The sequence below is a fragment of the Poecilia mexicana genome, unplaced genomic scaffold, assembly GCF_051168715.1.
Source record: "Poecilia mexicana isolate PSO_F unplaced genomic scaffold, ASM5116871v1 scaffold_16, whole genome shotgun sequence".
In the NCBI taxonomy this organism is placed as follows: domain Eukaryota; kingdom Metazoa; phylum Chordata; class Actinopteri; order Cyprinodontiformes; family Poeciliidae; genus Poecilia; species Poecilia mexicana.
This window is the reverse complement of record NW_028263385.1, coordinates 21,295,258-21,320,875: the sequence shown is the minus strand read 5'-3', so window position 1 is coordinate 21,320,875 and position 25,618 is coordinate 21,295,258. Positions and strand designations below refer to the sequence as shown.

At 37.9% G+C, this 25,618-nt stretch overlaps 1 protein-coding gene across 1 annotated transcript in view; it reads left to right on the top strand.

Annotated features, from left to right (window-relative positions):
* Nucleotides 1-5,767: 5,767 nt before the first annotated feature.
* Nucleotides 5,768-25,618, top strand: part of LOC106931799 (tumor necrosis factor receptor superfamily member 11B-like) — a 27,263-nt gene continuing 7,412 nt past the window's right edge. The window contains exons 1-3 of the mRNA XM_015010145.2: nucleotides 5,768-6,547; nucleotides 19,936-20,163; nucleotides 21,039-21,183. Of these exons, the coding sequence (XP_014865631.1) occupies nucleotides 6,500-6,547; nucleotides 19,936-20,163; nucleotides 21,039-21,183 (421 nt within the window). The 5' untranslated portion in view covers nucleotides 5,768-6,499. The remainder of the gene's footprint in view (nucleotides 6,548-19,935; nucleotides 20,164-21,038; nucleotides 21,184-25,618) is intronic.

Below are 25,618 nucleotides of genomic sequence, written 5' to 3'. Positions count from 1 at the left end.
GCCTTTAAAATCAACTTTGGTAAAGGTCAAGAAAATATCATGGTTTATGTTAAAACATAGTCTATCATCAAAATATCCTCTTCCTAGATTACAGGGTAACGACTCCCGTCCTTTGCTAAATACATAAAAGGGGTTTCAAGTGAAATGTGAGCCAAAACTGCCACTGAAATATTTAATTTAGTAAGTTTTATTGGGAAATATGAAAGAGAGAGAGAGGGAGAGAGAGAGAGAGAGAGAGAGAGAGAGAGAAAAGGGATTCACTAAGTTTTCCATTGGGATAACAGTTTCCTGTCTGGAAATGAAGTTATGCTTATTGAGATGACATTATATTGTTATTGCTGTATTTATTTATTTGAAGTGATCTCCTCAAACTAAACACCCAGCCACCTGTTTTATGCATCTTTCATTGATGCTTGGAAGATTATGAGATTTTTACTGTGTGACAAACCAGAGCAGGCAGCCAACTGAGCTAGTGGGGGCACATTGAATGTAGAGTGACATAGTTTGGCCTTTGCAAATATTTGACAGTTGCGACTATGAGGTGACCCTTGAGAAATTGCTTCTTTACTGTCATTTCATGCTGCAGATCATCTCATGAAAACGAGAAGGATTACTTGGAGCTGCCAGTATAAACACATATAGGCTAATGTACGCCGTCTGGCAAGAGACGGTTGTGTTTTTGTTTTTGACTGACCCCAAAGGAATCTCTCTTTTGAGTTAAATGCGAAAACACTATCTTGATTCTTTGGTGTATGTCTGAATTATAACCTAAAACTGTATTTAATGGAGAGTTATCACCGTCCGTAAGCGGCCAGGACGGTTGGTTACCTTGGAGACCGAATGCCGAAGTTGCTCTACCAGGAGACTTTGTGGTGAGGGGGTTTCCACCATGCTGTTTCCGGTTTGGTGTGTTTCCACACTCACTGGCATCAGTGTGTGTGACCCTGGCAGCAGTAAACTGGTGCTGTCTAATCTCCAGCTCTTACCTGGACCAGTGGAGTGAACTGCTTTTGCTACAAGTTGCATTATGATCCTTCTCAAAAATACAAGATAAAACTGGTGGAGGATCAAGTATTTAGTAGGTGACATATTTATCATGATGTAATAAAGTTAACTGGACTTCAGACTGTGGACAGCTTCAGCTGTTTTAGATGTACCAGGTTCTGCTCCACTTCCAAGTGATTTCTTCTCCCACATCTGAGGGAACGTAGTACTCCAATGCTATCCCCCTTCTAAGAGAAATTTGTAACTCTGTATTGTGTTGATACATTTGAAATCACAATAAATTACTTGTTAACCCTGAATGTTTGAAGGATTTTATGCCACGTCTATTTTACAACCATACCAGCACAGAAGAAAGTAACTAGGAGGGAGTTCACACTAAAATACTTTTTACCCATTATTGTTCATGTTAAGTTGGGCTTGACCATTTTGTTTCAATAAAACTCATTTGTAATGCTTTAGCAAGACTTGTTGGACTATTTCATGCTCATAACTTTTAGAAAACAGTTCACAGTGAAGGGCCCCGTCCAGTCCTAACAAACTGCACGCTAGTGCACGAAGCAAGGTCCATAAAGACACACATAAGCAAGTTTGTTTGAGGAGAACTTGGCTGACGTGCTTGGAGACCTGGTCTCAACCCAGCAGAAAACCTTTGGGATGAATTAAAGAGACGTTTCAAGCCAGGTCTTCTCATCCAACATTAGCGTCTGACCTCACAAACACGTTTCTGTAAGAAAGGTCCAACATTCCCATAAACACATTCCACAGCTTCAACTCCTTACCACAGGAGTTGAAGCTGTGGGTCGATGTCATATCAAGTCCTGTGGATTAGGAATGTAAAATCACCCAAGTCATGTGTGTGTGAAAGCTGGAGAGCTCATTTACGCACAGGAAGCCAAGCGGCTTATTATAAAATTCTGATAAACCGAACAGAATTAAAACAATTCATACGCTGACAAAACCTGCGTTGTGGATTTGGAAGAGCAGCATCAGACGAACCTGGGAACACAGCCGAGAAAATTGAGAACATAATCATATGAGAATTTCCAACACAGTTATCAGCCCATCTACTGGCACCTGATAGCATCTGTTGGAAAAACAGACTGATTGCTAAAGTTTATGTGTGGCACACTTCAGGAGAGCTCTGTTCAAGAAAACCCAGGAACCTGAGCGATAAACACTTTACCATAATCGTTTGTAGACATGCTACAAAAATGTAACACAGCTGCTGACAGGTCAAAACCAGCAAATAATTTACTCTGTAAGAGAAGTCAGCAAAAGTCACATCTTTACACCCACTCTCGTCCCGCTTCAACACTAGAGGAACTCGTTTCAAAACGTCAGGGAGGATTGTCTTGTGTGTGTTTTGATATGTGTGTAACAGTGTGTGCTTGAGAGGTTAAACCCTGAGTTTGTGATACCCTTGTTGTGGTCTCTTCTGACCTCAGTGCTAAAAGATCTCCGCAGCCTGTGTATTTGTTTCAGTCTTTTGTAGTCATGATTGTGCCAGTGTGTGTATTTGTGTATTTGGTCATGCTGTGGTGAGTTTTGACCTCATCTCTAACATTTCCATTACACGCCTCAGCGGCTCGTACGTGGGCGAGTGTGTATTTCTGTATGTGACGTTGAGACCTTGTACTTCTATGTCATCTGTGTGACATTTGGTCATCCCTCTGCTCAGGATGGACTGGACAGCGACAAAAATGGACAAACCGTCAAACCATATTTGTAGTGGGTCTTCTCGCGTCACGCGTGTCGTTTCGGTGGGGCAGTGTTGACATCAGCGTGTGGGTGCGACTGTCGGCCGTCATGCATTTTGACCAATGTTAGGTGGTTTTTAATTCTCGCTGGTACTTTAATAGTCTTACTGTACTTGGCAAAATTAACATTTCTTTTGAACAATTTTATTACAATGCTAGAAAAACAGAAGGGAAGGTTTTAATGGCTTTGAAACATGAAACATTACCTAAAAATGGTCTCGCCCAATTATATGGTTCTTTCTTGCTGGTCCTTTGATTATGGAAACCAATGTGCTTGTGTCAGTGTAAGTTTATCTTCTAATTACTAAAAGACTGTCTTTTCTTAGCACACGGCGTAAACACAAGAGAGTACAGCATAGGAATAATCTCCATCAATTATCAGTTTACAAGAATCATTTTGTACAAGTTTACCTTGGAAATCATGAGTAATTCAAGGAGGCCGCTGTCTCATTCCTTCCACACTCCTCCTTGACCACTGAGGGGACGGCGGTCAAAGAGACCGCCGTCCCCTCGTAGGAGAAGCACCTCATAGGAGTCCTGGCTGTAAACAGAGTCACACATCAATTCTTGAAATGGCAAAGGTCAAAGGCTGAAGGTAGAATATGATATTAATGCAAGCAAAGCCGATACATATTTATAATACAAATAAACAATAAAGATTGAAGAAAATCCCTTTTAGAATAGCTGTGAAAATGTAATAAAAGCATTCATTGTGAGTAATGAAACATTTAAATCGGGAAAAAAATATAAGCACAAATGCAGTAAGCATCACATCCAGTGAAAATGATTGGAAAACTGACTCCTAGCATTTTGACGGAGGCTTGAACTCTAACATGATTTAGTTTCATGTGCTCCTGACTATTGAAGGGAGAGAGAGAACACCATGGTAAAATAGAAAGAGCTGCCTGAGGCCTTCAGAAAGAAAACTGCAGCAGCTTAAAAGTCTGGCAAGGGAATCTAAGAGGTCTCAAATTAATTCGTAATCCTCCAATCAATATGTGGCAGATATTTAAAACAACATGCCCAGGTCTGATTGCCTAAACAATATCCCACCGAAACCAGACTGCAAGTCACTCAAAGAAGCCTCCAAGATCTCTTGCTTTTCATAGGAAAGCCAGACAATTAATTTTTTTGGACATCAGAACATGTGACAATTTGGCATAAACTGAACACAGCACTGTGCTTTCAGAGCCGGACACTGAGACACGACCCAAAACACAAAACTTTGTATCAGATATGCATCAGATTGATGGGTGGCTGGAAGTTTTTTTTTGTTTTTTTTCACTTAACTGTCATTTTGCAATATGCCTAAATGGTAATTTAGAACATGTTGACGGTGTAACAAAAAAAAAAAAAAGAAAGAAAACATTCCCCTATGCAGCACATAGACTCATATCTGCTTGTGTGAAACTCCTATGCTGATATGAAACTTGTTGGGCAACAAGTAAAGTGAACCGAACTTTTATGATTTTGTTCTTGAGGCATCATAAACTTTTATTCTACAAGTCACACTTTTATACACGGATATGCAGGTTGAAAGACAACACAAAGTTCTGACTTCACAGAGCCTCTTTCACAGGAAGAAATAATAAAAAAAGTAGTTAAATAATGCTGGAGTTTGTGTGAATGACCTCAGGTCACTCAGAGAGTGCATTTGTTCACCTATGCCAGGAGTGTCCAAGTCCAGTCCTGGAGAGCTGCTATCCTGCAACTTTTGCATCCCTTCGCCAACACACCTGGATTAAACGGCCGAATCCCCTCATCAGCAATCAGCCAGCTCTGCAGAGGCCTGGATTTGATTCAGCTGCGCTAGAGAAGGGAATCAATTAAAGGTTGCAGGATACCAGCTCCCTCCAGGACTGGACTTGGGCAACCCTGGCTCAAACTAACATCCAACATTCATACTTTGATGAAAGAATTGCTTAAGAGTATAAAGTCAGCAAACAAAGGGAGAATATTTCATACAAAGTTACATATTAAGAATATCCTAATTAAATATTCAACAGAAGTCTGTTGTCTTTATCTAGTCATTCAAAATTAAAGTAAAAAAAAAAATTGATACTAATATACCAAATACAGTATGTTGGATCAAATGTAACATGGCCTGGATTGGTCCACAAATGACTCAGGACTGGATTAGGAAGATAACCCAAATTGGAATATCTTACTCAGCAGCTAGCAGCCTGCATTTGACACCAGGCAGGAATACGCATGCATTTTTGGAGCAAATTGCAAAACAATGTATTAAACTGTCAAGTGTTACAAATAACATGCAGTAAAGGTTTACCTGTGTTGCTTTGGCAAAATTGAATGCATTCTGTCTGAGAATTGTGTTTGAAAACAAATGTTTGTAATCAGGACGTTCCGATAGTTTGTACAACACACAAATCCCTTCTGAACCTCAAAATGCTCTGGATGAAACTTAAATTTCACTCTGAAAAATCTATGGGTAATAAATACTTTGACCGCAAAATTCTTATGTAAAACTTGTTGATTTTTATTTTTTATTACAACGTTTTATTACCTCAACAAAGAAAAGGGTAATTATTGTTTCCAAGATGCTTATTTTGCAGTTCCGTTTAATTTATTGGAGTTATGTGATGAGTTTGACAAAACTCCTAGGGTTTGCTTTATACTGGGTCAGGTTTTATATGGTTTATCTTTTATGTCCAAGGAGGATTTCAGGTCAAATTACATTGTAACAAGTGAGGATTCACTTAAGAAGTGATTACAAGAACATCTGACTGTTTGAAAGAGAATTATTAAGGACAACGAAATTAATTGTTGACAGTAGTTTGCTTCTGCCAAGTGTAACGTTTAAAAATGCACTAAAGATATTAAGAACATTTAGAAAATGTTGCCAATACATTTCCAAACATAGAATAAGGTCACTGAAATGTGTTTTTTTTTTTTAGCCAAACCAGGGTTTTAAGAAGATTTGGGGGAACAAAACATAAAACACACATAAATGCACATAGGCTACACAGTTTGTTTTTACTGTTTGACTTGTGAGGAGATGGATGATGTAAATTTCAACTGTCATAGAGACACAGTCTAATACATGTGTAAATGTCTATGTGTATTTATATGTATGCACGTAAATATGGAATAGCATTCTGATAAAGAATTTGTAGGTTTGTAACTCATGGGAGGAATTGGAGAAGACATATATATATATATTTTTTTCATTTTTTTTGTTTTGTTAAAATTTTATTTAAAGAAATTTAAGAAAGAAAGAAAGAAAGAAAGAAAGAAAGAAAGAAAGAAAGAAAGAAAGAAAGAAAGAAAGAAAGAAAGACAACTGTTAGGTTTTTCTGTGGCTGTGCTGCCTCCTGTTTTTCGCTCAATTGATCAATTGATCTTATAAAAGAAACTTGGATTCCCTCCCATTTGTCTTTAATAGGACACCTGAAAGCTCAATGCGTTCCAAAAAAAAAAAAAAGTTAAAAAACAAAAAAAAAAGGGTCACGTTAGTTTAAAATACAGGTGGACCCCTTGTTGGGGGTTGGGGCGGTGGGGGCGGAGTTTTCTTCATACCTGATGCTGTACACCTACTTTTCACAATCGCTGCGCTCGTGGGGTGGGTGCGCCCTATTTTTTTTTTTTTTTTTGTTCAATGGGACAACGTGCTGGGTGGGCATGAACCTTCTGTCTTTCCCTCCCTCTTTCTGAGCCATATAAGAGCCGAACTGTTATGGAGACCCCATCATACTGCACTCCGCTGTTACTGAGAGAAGATGAGCACACGGATAATGAAATCCAACCCTGCCATGAAACTAATAGTGGTGAGTAACCAGAATTTCGCATTCTGCGCTTTTCCGTCAGACCAGCTGGGATACAGATGTTCTTCAAAAGGAGCAGGATCGTCTTGTTTTATCCTAACGCGTACACTCTTTAAGTAGGCATGAAGAGGTTTTCTCTATTTCTTTTTCTCGTTTTCTGTACGACTTCAAGTCACCCAGATGCTGAGTGTAAAAATGTGGAAAAACGCAATATTTCCCCACTTTTGCGTTGAGCTGTGCGGTCAGTCGGTGCAGGTAGCTTTCCGGGCTCCGGATTATTATGTTCGCCACACTTACTCACCTTCCTCTTTTAATTTGGCTAATCATTTTTATGTCAAATGTAAATACTGTTTACTGGCATTATTAACGTTTAGCTGAGAGTCATGTTTTAGCTGCTGAAAATAGTTAATAGGATGAAGCACTGGTACATCTTAGGCTGTGTGTTATCAGTTGCATTAGACTGCGTATTTATCCTTTGCTAAGAAATACTGTCTCAACAATTTCATATCATATGAAACTCCCATTAACATTTCAGATCATTAATAAATTCTTTGCATGTGAAGCTAAACTTTGTTTATACTTATTGGTGTTTGCCTCCAGTAATAGGCAAAGCTCATGTTCCCTCATTTCTCACATTAATAAACCCATACAAACAAGATATGTAATTCAGCCCTGAAGGACAGTTTACTTTAGCTCACATGTCATTGCTTTTGCTCATATACCTTTACAATGAATGATATTTTACTCTCCCAGGCTGACCCCTCTTCCCCTTCCTCTTAGGGTATGTTTGACATGATACCAGTATGTTGTTTTTGAAATGTTCACCTCTTGGATCAAAGCGGTGTGCTTTGCATGCAGTGCAGATCTCTAAGGTTTTGCATATGGTAATAGAGATGTGTATCAGGTCAGAGACAGATCGCACTCTGTAACCCAGAACACTCGCTTCACTATCTGTCACTGTTGTCTGGGTGTTTTGTGTGTGTGTGTATGTGTGTGTGTGTGTGTGTGTGTGTGCGTGCATGCGTGCGTTTGTCACACAGCTGTGAAAGGAGCCCATGTTTTGGATGAATCCCGGTCGGTTAGAGATTCTGTTTGTGTGATGCATTCAAAGGACCTGGTTCTTTACATGCAAATGACTGGTGAGAGCGCAGCTACCAATTTTTTGTGCTCACATCTCGGGGTGTTATGATTGCAGATCAGCTCCTCTCTGTTCATTTTCAGTAACACATGATGCTCTGAGTTTTCCTTTAACAAGGGAATATTTCTTCCTCACCTGTCTGCTTTGGTGTTTTCCCGCCTGTCTCTAATTCGTGTTCCTCTCTTCTGAAACAAACGCATTTTGTTTGAGTTTTTCCCCCGGATGCAGTCAGTGGAAAACCTAATGCCGCTCTGTCTATTTGGATGAGAAAATATGTTTATATACGAGAAGTGCAAAGTAGTCTAAGCAGGTGTGGCGCCAGTGGACAGTTTGCGGGTTTTTTTTTTTTCTCCCAATCCATGCCCCACTCACCACTTAAATCCATATGCAGAAGTTCTCGTCCCTCTTTTGCGCTTTGTGCTATCTGCAATCTCTGTATCCTTATCTCAGCGACCCCCACCTTCTTAAGTCTCTGTTGTGGCCGTTGGTTGAAGCACCAACTTCCCTAAACCTGGAGGCTTCTTTGCACACAGTGCACAGGGCACATGTGCAGAGGTAAATTAGCCAGCAATACTGACCTCCTCTTTTTTTCTTTTCTTTCTGCAAAACATTAGGATAGGGGTTTGGAACTGCATGAGCCAGGAGGAAATAATAATAATAAAAAAAGCTTGTGTTTGTCAGTGTCTAGGATCAAAATTGCACAACAACTAAGCAAGTTTGTGGATTCATAATGCAAAAATCACCTCTGCAAGTTGCTTCCTCACACCTAACTTCCCTTTTCCATCAACAGTAGCTCTGATAGCAGAAGTGTGTACCTGTGTGTGTTTGGGATGGTTTATGAGTGCAGCACAGCAGTGACAAACTAACGGATCCAGACTGTGTTCAGTGCCTTGTAAAAGTATTCACACCCCTTAGACTTTTGTCCACATTTTGTCACAGTACACCCACGAGCTTCAGTGGATTCATTGGGACTTTGGAGATGAACACAAAATATTGCAAGGGATTTTTAGGACAATGATAAATATCCAACTGTTTCAAGTATAAAAAAGAAAGTGTGGCATTTATTACAGACCTCTTTTACATTTACATCCATAAATGAAGTGCAGCAAATTGCATCAGGAAGTCAACAAATGAGTGAAGTCAATAAGTTAAGACAGTCTATGTGTGCATCAGGTGTAGACAAAATTTAATGAATACAACAGTTGCTGCAAATTGCTAAAATCATACCCGAGCGCTTACATTAGTTCCACTCTAATCACTCTGCAGATTACATTAAAAACACGATGCAAATTTCCTCAGAAACAATGTTTCTGTCGACAAGAAGACTTTGATTTATTTGACTTGGAATTTGAACAGGCAGTTCCTAAAGTCCACCTATTTAAATGTGTGAAGTGTTTTTTGAATTCAATTTGTTTTTCAATTGTTTCAACTCAAGTCTGTAGAGAGATGAGAGCAGTAACTCTGACTTTGAATAAAATGCAAAAAAGAGGTTTCTTTCCATTTCAGACTGCAGTTTTTTAAAACTAAAAACACTGTGCATCATTTGCCTACGTAGTCATATAACCTGCTCAAAATTCAAAGTTGTGTTTATTTAAGTCGAAATTTGTTTGTGCCTAAATTGTGCCAAAAGTGTTGTCAGTCTTGTCAGACAATTTGCATACTGTTTATCTTTGTAGATTTTAATCCGCATTTTAGAGTAGAAATGTTGTAACTTTAATAGCTAAAAGACATTTGAACATATTAAAACGCAAGCATTATTTAGGTATAGATACTAATTTATTACCTGTGCTCTTTAGATAAAAGATAAAATATAGGACTTTTTTATTGACTTAAATCTCAAAAGCGACTTTCTGTGCATTTTGCATCACAGAAAGTCGCCTTCAAAAAGCTTGAATTATGTGTCAAAGGTGCAATGCCTCTATATTTAGTCTGTTGCCCTCTGTGTGATCTTACAGTAAAATTGTATGGTTATATGATAATTATCTGACAATAAAAATCAGTTCTTACCTCCTCAATATAACCTTAGCCCTGTGAATATTACCTAAATATTTTTACTGCCTTGGACGGTTTCGGCTCTTTTAAGAGTGTGAAAATATATAATCCCGATTTTCCTGTCAATATCAATGTAGCTTATAACTGATATTTTTATTTCAAGTTAATCTGCAATGAAAATTTGCTTATGAAATACCAGAACACGACTTCACAAAGCCAAATTGAACATACTCGTATTGCACCGCCTGCTCAGCTCTAATACAGGAAAAATATTATTTTCAATGAAACCAAATATATTCTGAACATGATAACTGACAACTCTCACATTAACTCGCATACCTAAAAAAAAAAAAACTTTATAATAGCAAATAATTTCCGAGGCTTTCATGAACAAAGACCAAGGCTTGGCAGAGTGTCCCAAAGTCGCTCCAGATCTCTGTGTGGTTTAAAAAAAATGACTGATTTGATATTCAAGTGAGCTAACACAAACACACACATACACACACGCACGCACACACCAGAGGGCTGGAATCCCCCCTCAGACCACCTGCGCTCTACAGTTAACTGAATCCATGTGCTCGGTGCGAGAGCTGGTGTGGTGCGGTTTGCTCCCTTTGTGCCATTGGTCCTTTCCTCGTGCCATGACTTTCAAGCTAACCCCAAGGCAGGCCAAGCATGGAGTCTGGGCCTGTGTTGCATGTCAGTAATGCTGAAAGTTTAATGTAACTCGAACCCTTTAAATGTGTACGCTGAAAGACGCTTCACCGATAAACATTCGCATCAGAGGTAGTAATGACAACTTAAAGATCAAAGATTTATTAATTCACGAATTCCCCCCGCGCTAAGACCAAATTCACCGTTTGATGATGTAATTGGCATTCATGACTTCATTATCAAACCTCGGTTAACCGTCTTTATAGAGTGATCTTGTTTGAACTCTCTGTCCCTGCCTATCTCTCATCCGTTGCCTGAGGTAGTTTTCAGCTCTGTCATCAGGTTGGTCAAAAAAGAATCGGCTCCCTTTGGTCTTTTGGCGCCATCTGAAAAATAGACAATGCTTAAGTTCCCAATAACAGCCTGTGATATATAAACAGAGTGAACAACTCAGGCTTTGCTCACTCAACGTCCTCTCACGTTCAGTAAACAATTGTCTGGATCTGAGTATATTTGCTTCACAGCCTATGGAAGTCTCGTTTCTCCGTCAGGGAGTTTTACATGAAAGAGTCTACAAGTTGCACCGCCCCTTGTGTGTCGTTCAAGCACGCTTATGTAGGTTCTTTAAAATCCTGCTTCCAGTCATACCTCCGTCCCATCCTTTCCTCTCAGCTGGATGAGCTCCATGATGGGCGTCTTGGCTTCCCAGAAAATGGTGACAGTATAATTATGACAGTATAATTTAGGTTTCCAGGGGTTGTCCAGGATGTCTTGATATGGCGGCTTCTGAAGTGAGGAGAAGGGTAAAAAGTTCAATATCTCTCTAACAGTTGGTGGAAGCCCTTACTCACAAAAAGCCATCTATACTTATGGCCAAGAGCTGCTCGTGTGGTTTGTTGTTGGAACGGTGTCTGTTTTTGAAAGAAAATATATTCTATTACTGTATTTACTTACTCAGACGATTTCTGATTGACTAAATCATAAACAGCTATTTATTTAATTGAAACTCATATAGCATTTGCTGTCCTGCACAGATCTATTTGGACATGAACAGTGTCTATATCATGATTCATGTTGTGTTGGGTTTGTTCCTGCGTTGTTTATTCTTTGTGTTGAGTGTCTAACGTTTTTTTTCTCTTTGTGATTTTGTTAATATTCGTAGACTAATGGTTTTTCCCCTTTGGTTTGTGGATCATTTTATTCAGTGCAGCTCTCTGTGTTCTTTTTGTTTATTAGTCTCTTTCCTTCACTTACCCTGTTTAATACTCTGTCTCGGATTTTTGGCATTCTCCTGATTTGACCCACCTGGTTTCCATAGCACTTGAATGTCGAACTGAACTCAATCCGTAAGTTTTTCATATCTATCTTCTTTGGATTTTTTTTTTTAGCCCAAATAAATTATTTATTTTAATCTACTCAGAGCTGTGTTTTTCCCACCACCTGTAAGTGTTATTTATTCAACAGTGGTTGGAAATACTTTATTTACAATGTCCTTTATTGTGGCGTTGAACATTTTAGCTAACCCTATTTTACACGGCACAATTTTTAGTTTAGTTAATTATTAATAATTTTTCCAGCAATTATTTGACTGCTGTTGCATGTCTATAGCTTTTAAAATGTCCTTTTTAACTGTTAGTAAGAATATTATTTAGCATTAAAGGTAACACAGGTGTTAGCACTGAGCTGTTAGCCTTTGGCCAGACTGATTCCAGAGGTTCTGCGTAGCTCAGGTTTAAATAACCTTTTTGACAAAGGGTATTGATACTGATGAATAGGTTTATTTATCCACCAGTGTTTATTTTCTTTATTTAAATGCGGTGAGGCGCAGAGGGGAATTCTACTAAACAGTTGCCATGACGCAACCTGAGCATGGTGGACATCGGAGAGGGAAACAGATTCTTCAATATATATGTTGTGTTTGAAATTAGAATGTTGTAATAAAATAATTGTGTGGATATACGTGTGTTTTATATGTGTTTTTACTGATATTACAAACACTAAGTTGTCTGGGACAAAAATGGCATTTACATCTGGCCCAGACGCCTCAGAGTATGACGGGCTACCAGTGGTCTGGGTCTGGTTTCAGAGGTGAAACGGTGTATGGGTCAGCTATGGTTCATAAACCAGAGCTGGTCTATGATATATGGACCATATACAGATGTGAACTGGTCCACACCTGGCCCAGTTCTGGCTGCACATGGGCCACATCTGGCAAACCAGCACTGGGCCTTTGGGGCCCGTCCTTCATTGTGCCATGTAGGTCAGATGTAAGGGTCAGCTTTGGGCCACATCTGGCCCAGACCAATTTTGCTATGTGGCCAAACGTTGTCTGAAAGTCGTCTGAACGTCCGTGTGTGACATTTTTATAAAATGCGGTTACTAGCTTCAATACTCCACTTAGGCACTAGGGGGCTCCACGCCCAGCCAAACATTATCCTCTCCATTCAAATAATGGCTAGGTCCAATTTTTCTCATTCCCTTCCCTGCAATAATCTAAATGAGAAATCCAAGAAGTACTTTCATTTGAAAAATACGTATATTCTACCGAGTGACGTCACTTCCTAACTCGGATTGTACTCGGATTTCTGCAGTCATGAAACGACGCTTCTGTATTTCACATGAAACTGATGGAATCTACCTTCTTCGGTAAGTTATTGGTTTCTATACTTATTTCTATCATATTCTGAGCAAGCATGTGGTTAGGGCGTAATAATTTTAACAAAAATCTAAATGTTCAATCTGATCCAGCATGTTGTTTAGCCTGTGGTTTATCCTGAGCTACTGTCACCTCAGTAAACACCGTCTGTCTTTTCCTTCTCTCTGATCATCAGCTACAAAATAATATGCAGCTGGACATATTGATGCCTCGGCATTAACTGGTAGCACAGCACAAAGTACTAAGTGACGTTATGCTTTGTGCCAGTTGTAGTTAAATTAGACAGAAATGTTACCTGGCTGAAGATGTCAAACCTCAAAGCAGGAACCCAAGAGGATCAGGGTGAAAAGTTTTTGTATGGTAATTAGCATTATTAGCTGCAAAGAGAGAGAGGTGGTTATGGTTTCCTTCAGTTTGATCCCTTTATTTTGCTTCGATTTGATGAGGAGTTTTAAAAACCACCTGCCTTTGCTACAGTATTACAGACTACTTAGAAATGCATGACAACCAAGTATTAATGGACAAAACTTGGCTTTATTAAATAAATCATGCTGATGTTCATGGAAGTTGTTTAATTAAATGTTTTTGTTACAGGTGAACTGAGATCTATTCAGATTCTGAGGAAAAGCCACAGATCCAGAGGATCTCCCCCATGACCAGCAGCTCCATGCAGCCACAGCCTCCCACATGTTCTCCACCGTCATCATCTTATCCACTCTGATGATCCACCAGCTGCTCTGTGTTCACATGTAGCCGTTTAATCCACAGTTAAATGCAAATAAAGGCTGGTGTGGTGGGAGTTTTGTCTGTTTTAGGAGTTTCCCTGCGTTAATCCAGGTGAGCTGCAGCAGAGACTCATCTAAAGCAGGACCAAGGGTCCTGACCTCCAGGGCTGAAAACCCCCAGTCTGCATTGTTTTCTTTGGCCACTGGGTAACAAATGTTTAGAGTTATTTTACATTGTAAGTGTAACGTCTTCAACGCCTTAGAGGAGGTGAAGGAGACGGCCTGGGAAAACCACAGCAAGCTGTTCTGACCCGACTGACAGTCCCTGGTTCTGCTGAACAGATGGACTCACTGGATGGTCTCGGCCTTCCAGCTTCCACTGGACAAAAATTAGAAGTCCTGAATCAAAAACTGGAGTCAGGAGCTGTTCAGAAATAAATAGCATGTATAATTCTTTGAAAACGTAATTAGCCTTTCTCTTCACATTATTCCTCCCTTCCATCGGGGGCAGTACTGTTTAAATACTTAAATATCGACTTTTAAATTCTTTACTTTTTTAGCTGGATCTCTTAAGGGACCTGATTTGCTGTCTGCAACATTTTTATCCAAAATCCTCTCAAATCACCAAGCAGAGCAGCAGAGCGAACGGGGTGGAGAGAGAAGTTTCTCTGCTCTCCATCACTTGGTGACTGAAATATTTAGTAAGTATAAACTCATGTTTATACTGTCAGTCTAAAATTGTGTGAATTGTTGTACATTATCCTATAGGAGGACTTTGTCGTGCATGTTTCTCTGTAGCCAGTGAAACATTTTGTTACATAAAACCATGAAACGTTTCTTTATAAAATATGCATTTTGTGTTTTTCTGAGGCTTTACCAAAGAACCAAGGGTCAGATTCAGAACACCAAAACAGTTTTGAGAAGGCTCAGGTTGTCTCTTTATTTATTTATTTTTTTATTAGTTTGTGGATATGTCAACACTCATGAAATCAGTTCTGGTGTAAATATCTCTTCTAAAATATTTTTAAGAAAGGTTGGTTCTTAAATGCTGACTTTGCCTTGATTTATTATTATTGTTGTGAATGTGTTTTCTAAAAACCCATTGCATTAAAATTTACATTGTGTTGTTTTACTTTGTTCTAAGAAGGTTTCATTAATGACTTTTTGGTACATATGTATATGTATGAATAAATGTGATTCTTTTTTAATCATATTTTGTCTTGGTAGTCTTTAATGTTAATTCTCTAAAATTAATGCATTCTTTGCCAAGTGTTTTAGGTGGTTGTCATCGATTTTATAATTTGTTAGAACATTGGATTAATATCCCTAGGAAATGGAAGACAACTGTTCCACATGCAAACCTTGCATTCAAATAAAATTGCTGCTATATTAGCATTTCCAAAGACCTAGCATTTATAGCATTTTATTTTGACCGACTGCGAATGTCCGCCGAAAGTTGTCAGCAAACTTCCTGCGGATATTCAACTGAAAGTCCACCGAAAGTTTAGTAGTATTTAATTTTGAGTCCGGAAAACATCTTCACGAACGTCAGTGGACGTTCAATGGTGTTTCATTTTTTATTCCGGAAACGTCGGACATTTATCGAATGTTCAAGACAACGTTCAGCAGATGTTGTCCGAACATTCAATGCTAGCTGGGTAATCATACCTCCTCGGTGTCTAAGCTTCCTGGTTTTCATTGCTTCTTGTGTTATTATGCTCATCCTGTCATGCCATCAGTTTTGTAAGTTCCTATGTTCCTTCAATAAATCGTCTGCACTACTCCCACTGGTAGTTTGGACATAAAAACAAGGAAAGGAAAATTGATCACATGATCTTTAAAAGAAATCCCTCCTTACATTTGTCATTAATTGATTGAGTAAAGCAATGACATGTCTTATATTTCTCAGAATTCAATCAAATGAACAGTAAAGTCTATTACCTAACAATTTCATTAAGACAAAAAAAAAAACACTTTTCAGCTCAGCTGACTGGGAAATTACAGCAAGGTAGCTCTTGTTCTAACCAGAAAGGTCCTTTCAGGTGGAATGCTCATGGTTCTGGTTTGATCGATTAAAATCTTTAACAAAGTCATGCAGGGACTGACTCCAGTTACATCATTGGTTGGGAACTAAACAAAACAAAACGTTGCTAGAAATTGTACAAAAATTTTACAAAAAAACCCCCAACGTAATTAAAGAAAACCAAACATTTATCGCAACAAATTTGCCAAGGTTTTCCAGACTCAGCTGGGGAGCTTCTTGCTGATTCTGTGTTATTGTTTCCTTTTCTTTGTGTCAGGACACAGCAGCTCACTGGGAGACTTCATCCTCTGGGAAAAGAGTCGCTTCGTCGGCCTGACTGTGGGGAACATTTGGCTTTCGGAATAAAAAATTGAATCTGTTTTAATTTATATATACATACATTTTTTGATCATATTCATTGAACTAAACAGAGGCTTGTCATGTAAAGAAGCTATGATTGAGATAAAGATTCCTGAGTGGAGTTTCCAATGTGAATTATTGAAATGGGAAAAAAAAAAAAGACTAGCTCTTTTTCAGAATAATAATTTATTGCCTTTTAAATTTAGATAATTACAATACCTTCTGTAATTCTAAATTTGCAAAATAAGATTATTTATATATGCTACACGTCGGTTCTTATTCATAGGCATTCTTAAAATCTTCACTTCTGACCACAGAACATGGATCTGGGAATAACATCACAACCAACTTTAATGAATATGTTAGATTGTGCTTAGTGACAAGCTAATTATTAGCAATACAAGCCAGCTAAGTATATTCCCCTCAGTAAATGAACATTTTGCCTACACTTGCTTTAAATTAGAATCTTTTTAAATAACAAATATTATTAAAAAAATAAATAACAGTCATCACCACTTTTTGTAGTTATGCAGCCATAAGAGATTTAGATTCTTGGTTGCTTAAAACCACCTGACATTTGACATTCATGTTTATATTGGAAATTCTGACTACTTAATAAAAATTTTATGTACTACGTCCTTCAACTTGAAATTCTCTATGGAGAATTTTTTTTTATTTTTACATTTTTATTCAAACAGTAAAGTGGAGAAATTTCTGAAGACCAAGAGTTTATCACTCTTTTCAAACGTCCAAGCTTAGTTGGAAAGTGGCATTTGTTACAAAACGTTGAATATCCACTGGTGCAGAGCATTTAGAGGTAAATCGCATGTATCGTAATGATCGCCTTAAGACAATTTATCTGTTCATTTTCCCAAATCTGCAACATTAGAGTTTCCACAGTTTAATATTGCTGCACAGGAAACTTGGAGGGCAGAAAAATCAAACGACTGGGGTTAAACGAAATGATCGAGTGGTTACAGTTATTTTAGTACGATCAAAGATGTTTCTAATGTTTGATCATATTTTTGTTTTAATAAGCATCTATGACATTTCAAGTTAACTTGCTGTTGTGGCTTTTTATCCATTCTTGTAATTGCTTTGCTCTGTTTAGTTGTCCCAGTAATTAGGCTACTTAGATCTGCAGAACCCTCTGGTGACCCTCTGCCTCTACATCAGCACACATCATCAGTAGTTCCTCATGTTTCCAAACTTAATAGGATGTGGCTTCACGGCCCTAATAGCAAATGTATACACTGTGATTGTGGGTTTGAGCCCTGATGGGGCCACCCATACTACAAACAAACCCATGCAGTTATGGTTCTCCTCAGTGAGCTGCTGCAGATGAAAGCTTGCCCTTAAAAACGCTGTATTCAGAGTTTGATAGGTTTTGCCGGGAAAACCGCCGCACTCGCCAGACCGTTTGAAGCTTGGGTTTCTATTATGGTGTTTAAAAAACGTTCATCTATTTTTGCCATCCTCTTTTGTGAGCAACATCGCAAAGAAAAGCAGTAACAGATTAAAAAAATGAGCAGTATTCAGCGCTAAATTATATGCACAGCGCACGAACGGTAATGAATTGGTAAGAAGGAAAGCTCAAAGCAGCTTAAATGCTTTTATTCTATTTATATTGTATAAATTAGTTTTGTATTATATCTCTTTTTTTATGATGAATTTAATGTTTAATGTTTATTTAGATGCTCAGTGCACCATGGGTTTGAGAGTAATTTCAATCCTGTGTATGTCCTGTATATATCGCAGATTTTGATAATAAATTTTACTTTGACATATTTACGTACACTATGTAAAAAATACAATAAACATATCCATTGTTGCTTTGGTCACACATTTATTTATTATTTTTAAATTTTCATTTGAAATGCATGTACGATCATAGCCTGACCTGTTTAACAACTTTGTGTTTTCTCATTTACTAGCAAATACAGCTGACCCTGATATATTTACCTACACTGTAATAAAATACACACGTTTTTATTCCGCTTACATTTAGCCTGAATAAAATGTTCTGTTTTCTGGTCAGCTAGGATTACAAAAGTTATCCGTATTGTTGAGCGTCGGAATGGTATGAGTGAATTTTATTTTAAGAATTCTTTATTGCTCACTGACAATTCAGCAATTTACATACTTTATGGTTTTGTGGGGTTTCGCCTGCAAAGACAGTCTGTTTCCCAGAGATTTTGGAGAGATGGAATGTGTGAATTGACCTTTGCACAAAAAGTCTTGAGGTGTGTGTGCTTTGCTGTAGAATAAACTTGTAAATCTTATGCCATCATGAAGAATTAACATTTTGAGGAATTATTGAAGCCACACTTTAGCAATAAGCTAGCAAGTTAAAGCTTTAGTAGAAATTCGTCTTGCAAATTTTGGATGACCCAATCGTAGCACCGAATTAGTTTCAAAGCTTCTCAATGACAACAAAGTCAGTCTTTTGCTCTTGTTTGCAACAGAAAATCTGTGAGCAGAGTTGAAGAAATCTATGTGAGTAAGTTGCCCTGCATGTCCCATTTCTTTTCAGGAGAAATGGGCCTAAAATCCAGCAAAATAGTTTGGAAATATCTGAAATTGCAGCAATTATAAACATCTCTCTTGTTATTCTGATATTTAGCAATTGTCCTATTTTACACCTGGAAAGGTTTTAATCTGATTAAATATTAGATGGTTGACTTTTTGTGTCCTTTTATAGAGTGAAAATACCTGTTTTTAACTAATGCTTGATGAAACAGTTCTGTATGCTATCTCCCTCACACTTGCCATGAAACATCAAATTCTTATCACAAATATTAAGAAAACAAATCTTTGGCAAAACGTGTGATGCAATGGTGAAGTTCCCCTCGAAAATATCTCTCCTTTACCCTGATGACGATCTTGTTCCAACAAATACTGAAGTGTGTTTCGTGGTAAATCACAAGTACAGATGCACACACGCAGGAAACAAATCGGTAGTTTAAAGTTTGGTAAACTTGTAGAACAGAATGTTTTGTACTCTGGTGGCAAACAGGGGAAAGCCCAGCAAACCTCTAGCAGCTCCCTTTATGTGCTGCAGCCAGGACAGGAGGCCGCAGAGCTCAAAGACCAACACTAAGGAAGACCGTAATTGTACGTGAAGCTCAACAAACAGGCAGCAAACACACACTCATAGAAAACACATTCCTGAGAGAGCACACTTGTTTGTTGAACGCGTTTTAAGATGCACGCTTTAAACATGCGCACGAACAATGCATGCAAAATCTATTGTTAGCTGCCCAAGCAGTAAGGATGAACCCCTGCCAAAGGGAAAGTCCGCTGAGCCAATGGCTGAGGCCCTTAGAGGAGGGAGCCTGGTGGGTGACATCTGGTCTGCATGTGGGCTGGTCCTGCTTCATGGCTGCATGTCTGACATGCTTCCCAATTAATGTCCTAAATTTGAGGCCTGACCGAAGCTTTATACATCTTGCGCAGGCAGCGGGTGACATGTGAGTTGGTTAATGAAGCAATATCTAAATTGGTTTGTGGCAGGAGTCGTACAGACAGCTTCTCTGTGCCAGATAACATTGTTACATCCACAAGCAACAGAGGCGATGTTGCCTGCGGATACAGGCAGGTTGTTTCCCTGCATTGAAGCAGTGAAGTTGCTGCCGAGTTTCTTCTCAGACTTTAAATCAAGGCCATTAAGAGCTTTTACCTCAGCCACATTGACCTTCATTTGAACTCATTCTGTGGATGGTTTGGTTTGGCACGAATTCATAAATTAATGAGTGAAAAAATATTAGAGTCTTTTGTTGGCATGGGGGATTTTAACCCATGCTGTCAAATCGCTTTGCTAAACCGAATTCCTTTCTCTTGCAGCTCTTCACGGCTTCTTTCTCATGGGCCTTTCAGGAGCAACCCGTGCCACCAAAGTACCAGTACAGAGATCCAGTGACATCTCAGGTCCATTCTTGTGACCAGTGCCCCCCCGGTACATCCGTCAAACGACACTGCACCGCTGACACGCCAACCGAATGCCAGCCCTGTCCTGAGAGGCATTTTGCTGAGAACTGGCACTGGGGGGACACGTGCCAGTACTGTACCTCGGTACGTACAACACAAATGGGTCTACAGACATTCCTATCAGACAGGATTTGATTGATTTATTTACTTTGCTGCACACTTAAGATTTACATTTAAATAATACTCTCCTGTGTCTGAGATTTGACGCATCTTCAGAAAGTCAATTTACTTTTATTTTACTTCCTTAATGTTATAATCCTCAAATCCTGTTGTCCAATCACCTTTTGCTGTTTTCTTTTGTCCAACCTTTAGCTGACGCTGATATTTTTATATTCATTGAGTTAAACTGAGGCTGCAACTAACGATTATTTTACTTATTGATTTGGTGATTAAACGGATGACAAATAGGCACATTCTGCCAGATTTGTCATTTAACCACTTAAGCTTATTTTATGCATTATTAGAAACATATTACTTTTTAAAATAACATTTATTATATATATATATATATATATATATATATATATATATATATATATATAATTTTTTTTTTTTTTTTTTTTTTTTTGCAGTTTTGACTTAATTACTGCTCCGAGGGTGTTCTCTCTGCATGCTCACCTAAAGCACGTTTGGTGATTATTTGATTATGAAATTAGTTGAAGATTATTTCAATAATCGATTCATCAAGATAAGTCTGATTAATTGTTTCAGCCTAAAGTAAATTAATCCTTACCTATCAATTGGAACAGTTTGCAGCTCTTTTTAAAACATATTTCTCAAGATGTTTGTCTTGTATGTATAATTTTGACATAACAAATCCTTAAAGTTGCACATAAAGTGGAAGAATAAAAAGAATAATGACCTGTTTTATTTTAGAAAACAAAATGTGAATAAGTTCTGGATTTTTTCTTTTTTCATCCATTGTTGGAATATTTCTAACCAGTGTGTGTTGTGTCTAGGTGTGTAAGGAGAGACAGGTAGTCAAACAGCAGTGCAACAGCACGCATGACCAGCTCTGTGAATGTGTACCTGGATACCATCTAGTGGTGGAATTCTGCATTGCACACAGTACCTGTCAGCCTGGGTACGGAGTCACAGTGTTGGGTAGGTCCTCTCTTCTTTGTTATGAAACAATGACGTTTTATTCAACTAGAAGAAATATGCTGTAGTAGTTTGCATGTCAAACCTTTCCAGATTTTGTCAAATTCCAACCGCAAACATGAGAGTGTTTTATTAGGGTTTTATGTGATGGGCAGTATTATGTAAAATCGACTTTTTTGAGCTTTATTACGTCATAATGTTATTCCCTCATCAAAAACTTATCTGGAGGGTTGCCTTGATTCTTTCATGCCTGTTTGAGAAATCCTTTAGTCTCCCGTGACAACCATTTCCCTGGTTGGATCTATCGCCGCCTTCGGACGCAGTTCCTCCTTGGAGCGGCAGTTCCCAAGCTTCCGCCTCACAGAGCCGCCCTTCCCCATGTCTGCCTCAACTCAGCTCCTCCAAACTAGCCGGCAGGGATTAGCAAACCCAATGGAACTGCACATCTGCTGAGCTCATTATATGAGCATCTTCTCATTGCATTGTTGCTAAAAACATTATCAAAGGGTTAATAGAGGAGTACTGTTGTGATGACTTCCAGCACTCCTCCAGGAAGAGCTTGAGCTTTAGTAAATATTAAAGAGACATAGACCCAATTCCAAGGCATTAAATATTGCAGTTAAATTTATTGTAAGTCATATTTGATATATATGTATATATAGCATTTTTAAAACAACTGAAGTTAACAAGCTAACATTTTTCTATAAAATGGCACTGTGTGTCTGGAAAACATATAATACTGCTCCTTTAATAAGAAAGTAGTGCATACTTGTGAACTTGAAGGAAAAATAATAGATAGTTTATTGAACGGACACTGTTTTGACCTCCTCTCTTTCTTTCTGGATAACTGCTATCCTGAAAACACTTACATGTTATCCAGTTGGTCCATGAGACTACCAGTGTCCTCCGGGAAGTTAAGGGGTTTTAAGATAAAAACACATGGACAGGATTTTATTTCGGGGTAGTAGACTAAAGGGATCTGAATACAACACAAGTTTCACGTGCTAGACATTTTAAACATCATAAATCATTTTCCTTCCAATTCCTTTAAGCACTCTACTTTGTGTAGGTTTGTCACATAAGATTCCATTAAAATGCACAAAAGTTTACTTTAGCAGAGTTTTATGTTTTTTCTTCTTTCTTTTGCGAGACACTGTTTTAAACATTTCTCTGCTTAATGTGTGTATGTGTGTATGCATGTATGTACGTATGAATGTGTATTGGTGTGTGGATGTTCATGGAAGCTCTTATCCATTAGTGTTTTCAGTAGAGAAAACTGTATTTTTCTCAGTTTCTGTTAATTTGCTGATATGGCAGAAGCTCTTGAAAGGATTCACATGCAGCATTTTTATCTCAGTCCTCTTACATAAGATGAACAAAAGCATGTCTTCAGCTGTTCCTTTTCCTCTAAGTCATCGCGTCAAATCTTTATCAGATGAATGCATCTCTTTTAAGAAAACCCAGAGATACATTCTCAAAGACTGATTCTTTCTGAGAAATGCTTTCTGGGTCGTCCTACTTGCTCAATCTCAGAAATTTTTCATGGTCTATACAATCTCCTTAGGACTTTTTTTTTTATCATATCTCTTTTTCACTGTACTTTTTGATGACAGAAAGAATGTATTTACGAATAACTTACTGAAAAAGCATGTTTTTTAAATATATTTTTGCAGGTGTTTTATGGGAGTGTGACATCTTTAGCTGCTTTTATGTTTGCTTCAACTTCTCTCTGCATGTCCTGGAAAATAAATGCTCCTGGAACCAAGTCAGATCATATTAGACCAAAGACCTTAATGTATAACAAACTGTTTCAGGTAGTGCTAATGCAAATGTTATATATTAATGCTTATAAATGGTGTACAATATGCTTAAATATCAAATAAATGGTAGGAAGACAGGGTTATTATTCTTCACAGTCAAAGATTGGATTCTAAAAGTCACTTAGGTTAATGCTAACAGGGCTTAAAGTGGGTACCAATAAATGTGTGATGTGTTTAATGTTTGTTGGTTAAATGAAGTTTGATTCAGCTTTACATCTAAAATGCACGTTCTTTCTCTGCATTCCTGAAATTAGCTTGCATAGATCAAATTTCCATTGGCTAATACCAGGAAGTAACATGAGTCAACTGAGATAATTTGGCTTCTTTATGAAATCAGAATGAGCCACAGCCTGATGAAAAAAATGACTCGTGTCTGCATTGTAAGGATCATATAGAACGTAGCGTAAAAGGAATAGGTTTAGGTCTATTAAAAGGTTATTTCGTAAACATATTTTTCAGTATTTTTAAAATCTAATGCTTTAAAGAGTGTAACCACTACATTAATTTGTGGTTAAACATTAAAACAATACATTAAGTGACTGCGTCATACAACGAGCAGGCTGATTTCCTTCCGATATTTATCTCTAATGGTTTAAATCAGCTTAAAACCAAAATAATTTTGATAATCTTTGCTGAAATAATACAGAAAAAAGTTTAGTCTTATTTAATTACAGGAAATGAGGAAAAGTTCTTTCTTTCCACATATTGTTAATATCAGGTTCAAACTGAATATACCCAAAGGGTAGATCCATTTTTAACCTTTTTGCAGCTTTAAGTTTGGTTTGAATCGATCACATGAAATTTTGCCCTCAACATTTAAATTGTTTTAGTTCCCAAGCCTGAATTTATTATTGCAATAAAACCGATGTATGTCTTTCAGTTAATAGTGATGGTTTTGTTTGGTATTTTTTCTGCCTTATTGTGTAACATGGGGTTTTAGTTTCATTTGTCAGAGGTGACTAAGTCTGAAATATCTATATTGAATGTGATACTCGGCGTCTTGTTAAGTATTTATGAAGCATGATGCACATTTTCTTCCATTGCATCTGCACTGGTTCCTCCTCAGCGCAGTGCTTAGTTATAATTAATGTAACGTGCTGTAGGTCTCTCCCAGCGGACCAGTTAATGTGCTCTCCAACAGTGCAATTGCTAGAATAAAAGTTATATCAGCCATTTTTTTTTTTTTACCCTGTCAGTTACAATGTTTGCTCAAGACATTAAGCACTCGTATAGCTTTTTGGGTCAAAACCTCTTTCAGTGTTATTTGACATGTCAGACAGCACGGTGGCATTTTTTTAAAGAGTCATAACACTGTCATCCACAGTGACAGATATGTTACAGCTGACTTCAAGCGGAAACTGGAAGCCGCCTGCTTAGCCTCAGTAAAGTGACACAGTTTCCACTGAATGTCTGAGACTTTCCTTCCTCTTTTATTTCACTGAAATTCGGTTCATGGTAGTTAACATATAATCTGTCCTGACGATTTATTTACTCAGAAGCTGAGAATCATTTAGAGTTTTTCCATTTGAACAGTAGAGGAGGGGAAAAAAATCACTACGTGACTAGAAATAAACAGTTTGGAAATTAAACCCATTATCCTACATAGGTTATTTGCTTATTGATAAAAGATGTCATGCTTAACGTATGCTAAACTTGGGATTTTAAAGTTAGATTGTACTTTATGTAGGTCTTTCACAATAAATCGCTATAAAGCACATAGTCTAAAACATTGTAGCTTAAGCTACCATTCAGCCCAGATTCTTTTTTGTGGCATATGGTACCAACACATGAAACTGGTGCAACACATTGTACATTTCCCAAAAACATGTTCTTATGATGTTGGATCATCTGATTCCTGGAGTGCTATGTTGCTCAGATATGAGACAGTGTTTCCCAATAAATCCACAGCAAACTTTTGAGTTGCTCCAAGTATAGCAGACAAGTGACACATTGAAGGATTCAAGGAATTATTGCACAGTGCTTCTAGTTGCGGTTCAGACTCTTAAACCACAAGTTTCTGTTTCAGTCCCAATAAATTACGTTCTGTTTATGACTGTGTTGTTTTTCCATTGGCCTCTTTCTTTTTGGCTTTGATTTTTTACCACTAAGTGAAATTAAGACATTCAAGCTGAGTTTTATTCTCATAGCCGATGTAACAGGTGGCAGTAAGCAATAAAGCATTACGTTATTTTACCAATGCAAAAGGTTTTTGGCTTTTATCAATTAATTGATTAGTGATTGATCACTTTTAAAAGAAAATTATCTTCACAAAATTATCAAAAGTAAATTCATTAAAGACAGAACCATTTAAATGTAGCAGCTACAAAAATGTCAACACCCATTGCTTCCAGGCCTTGTCTCTACAACATGGCGCACAGGTTTTGGGTTATTTTTTATCCCCCATTTGTCTTTACAGATTTTCTCAAGCTTAGTCATGTTGGAAAGGCAGCATCAGTAGACAGTAATCATATAGGTCTTTGCAGAAATGTGGAATTAGATTTAAGTCCAGGTTGTGTCTGGACTACCAAAGGACATACGCAGACTGTTCCTGAACCCACTCTTTTGTTATGTTGGCTTTGTTAATCAGCTTGTTGTTATGCTGGAAGACAATTTGTAAC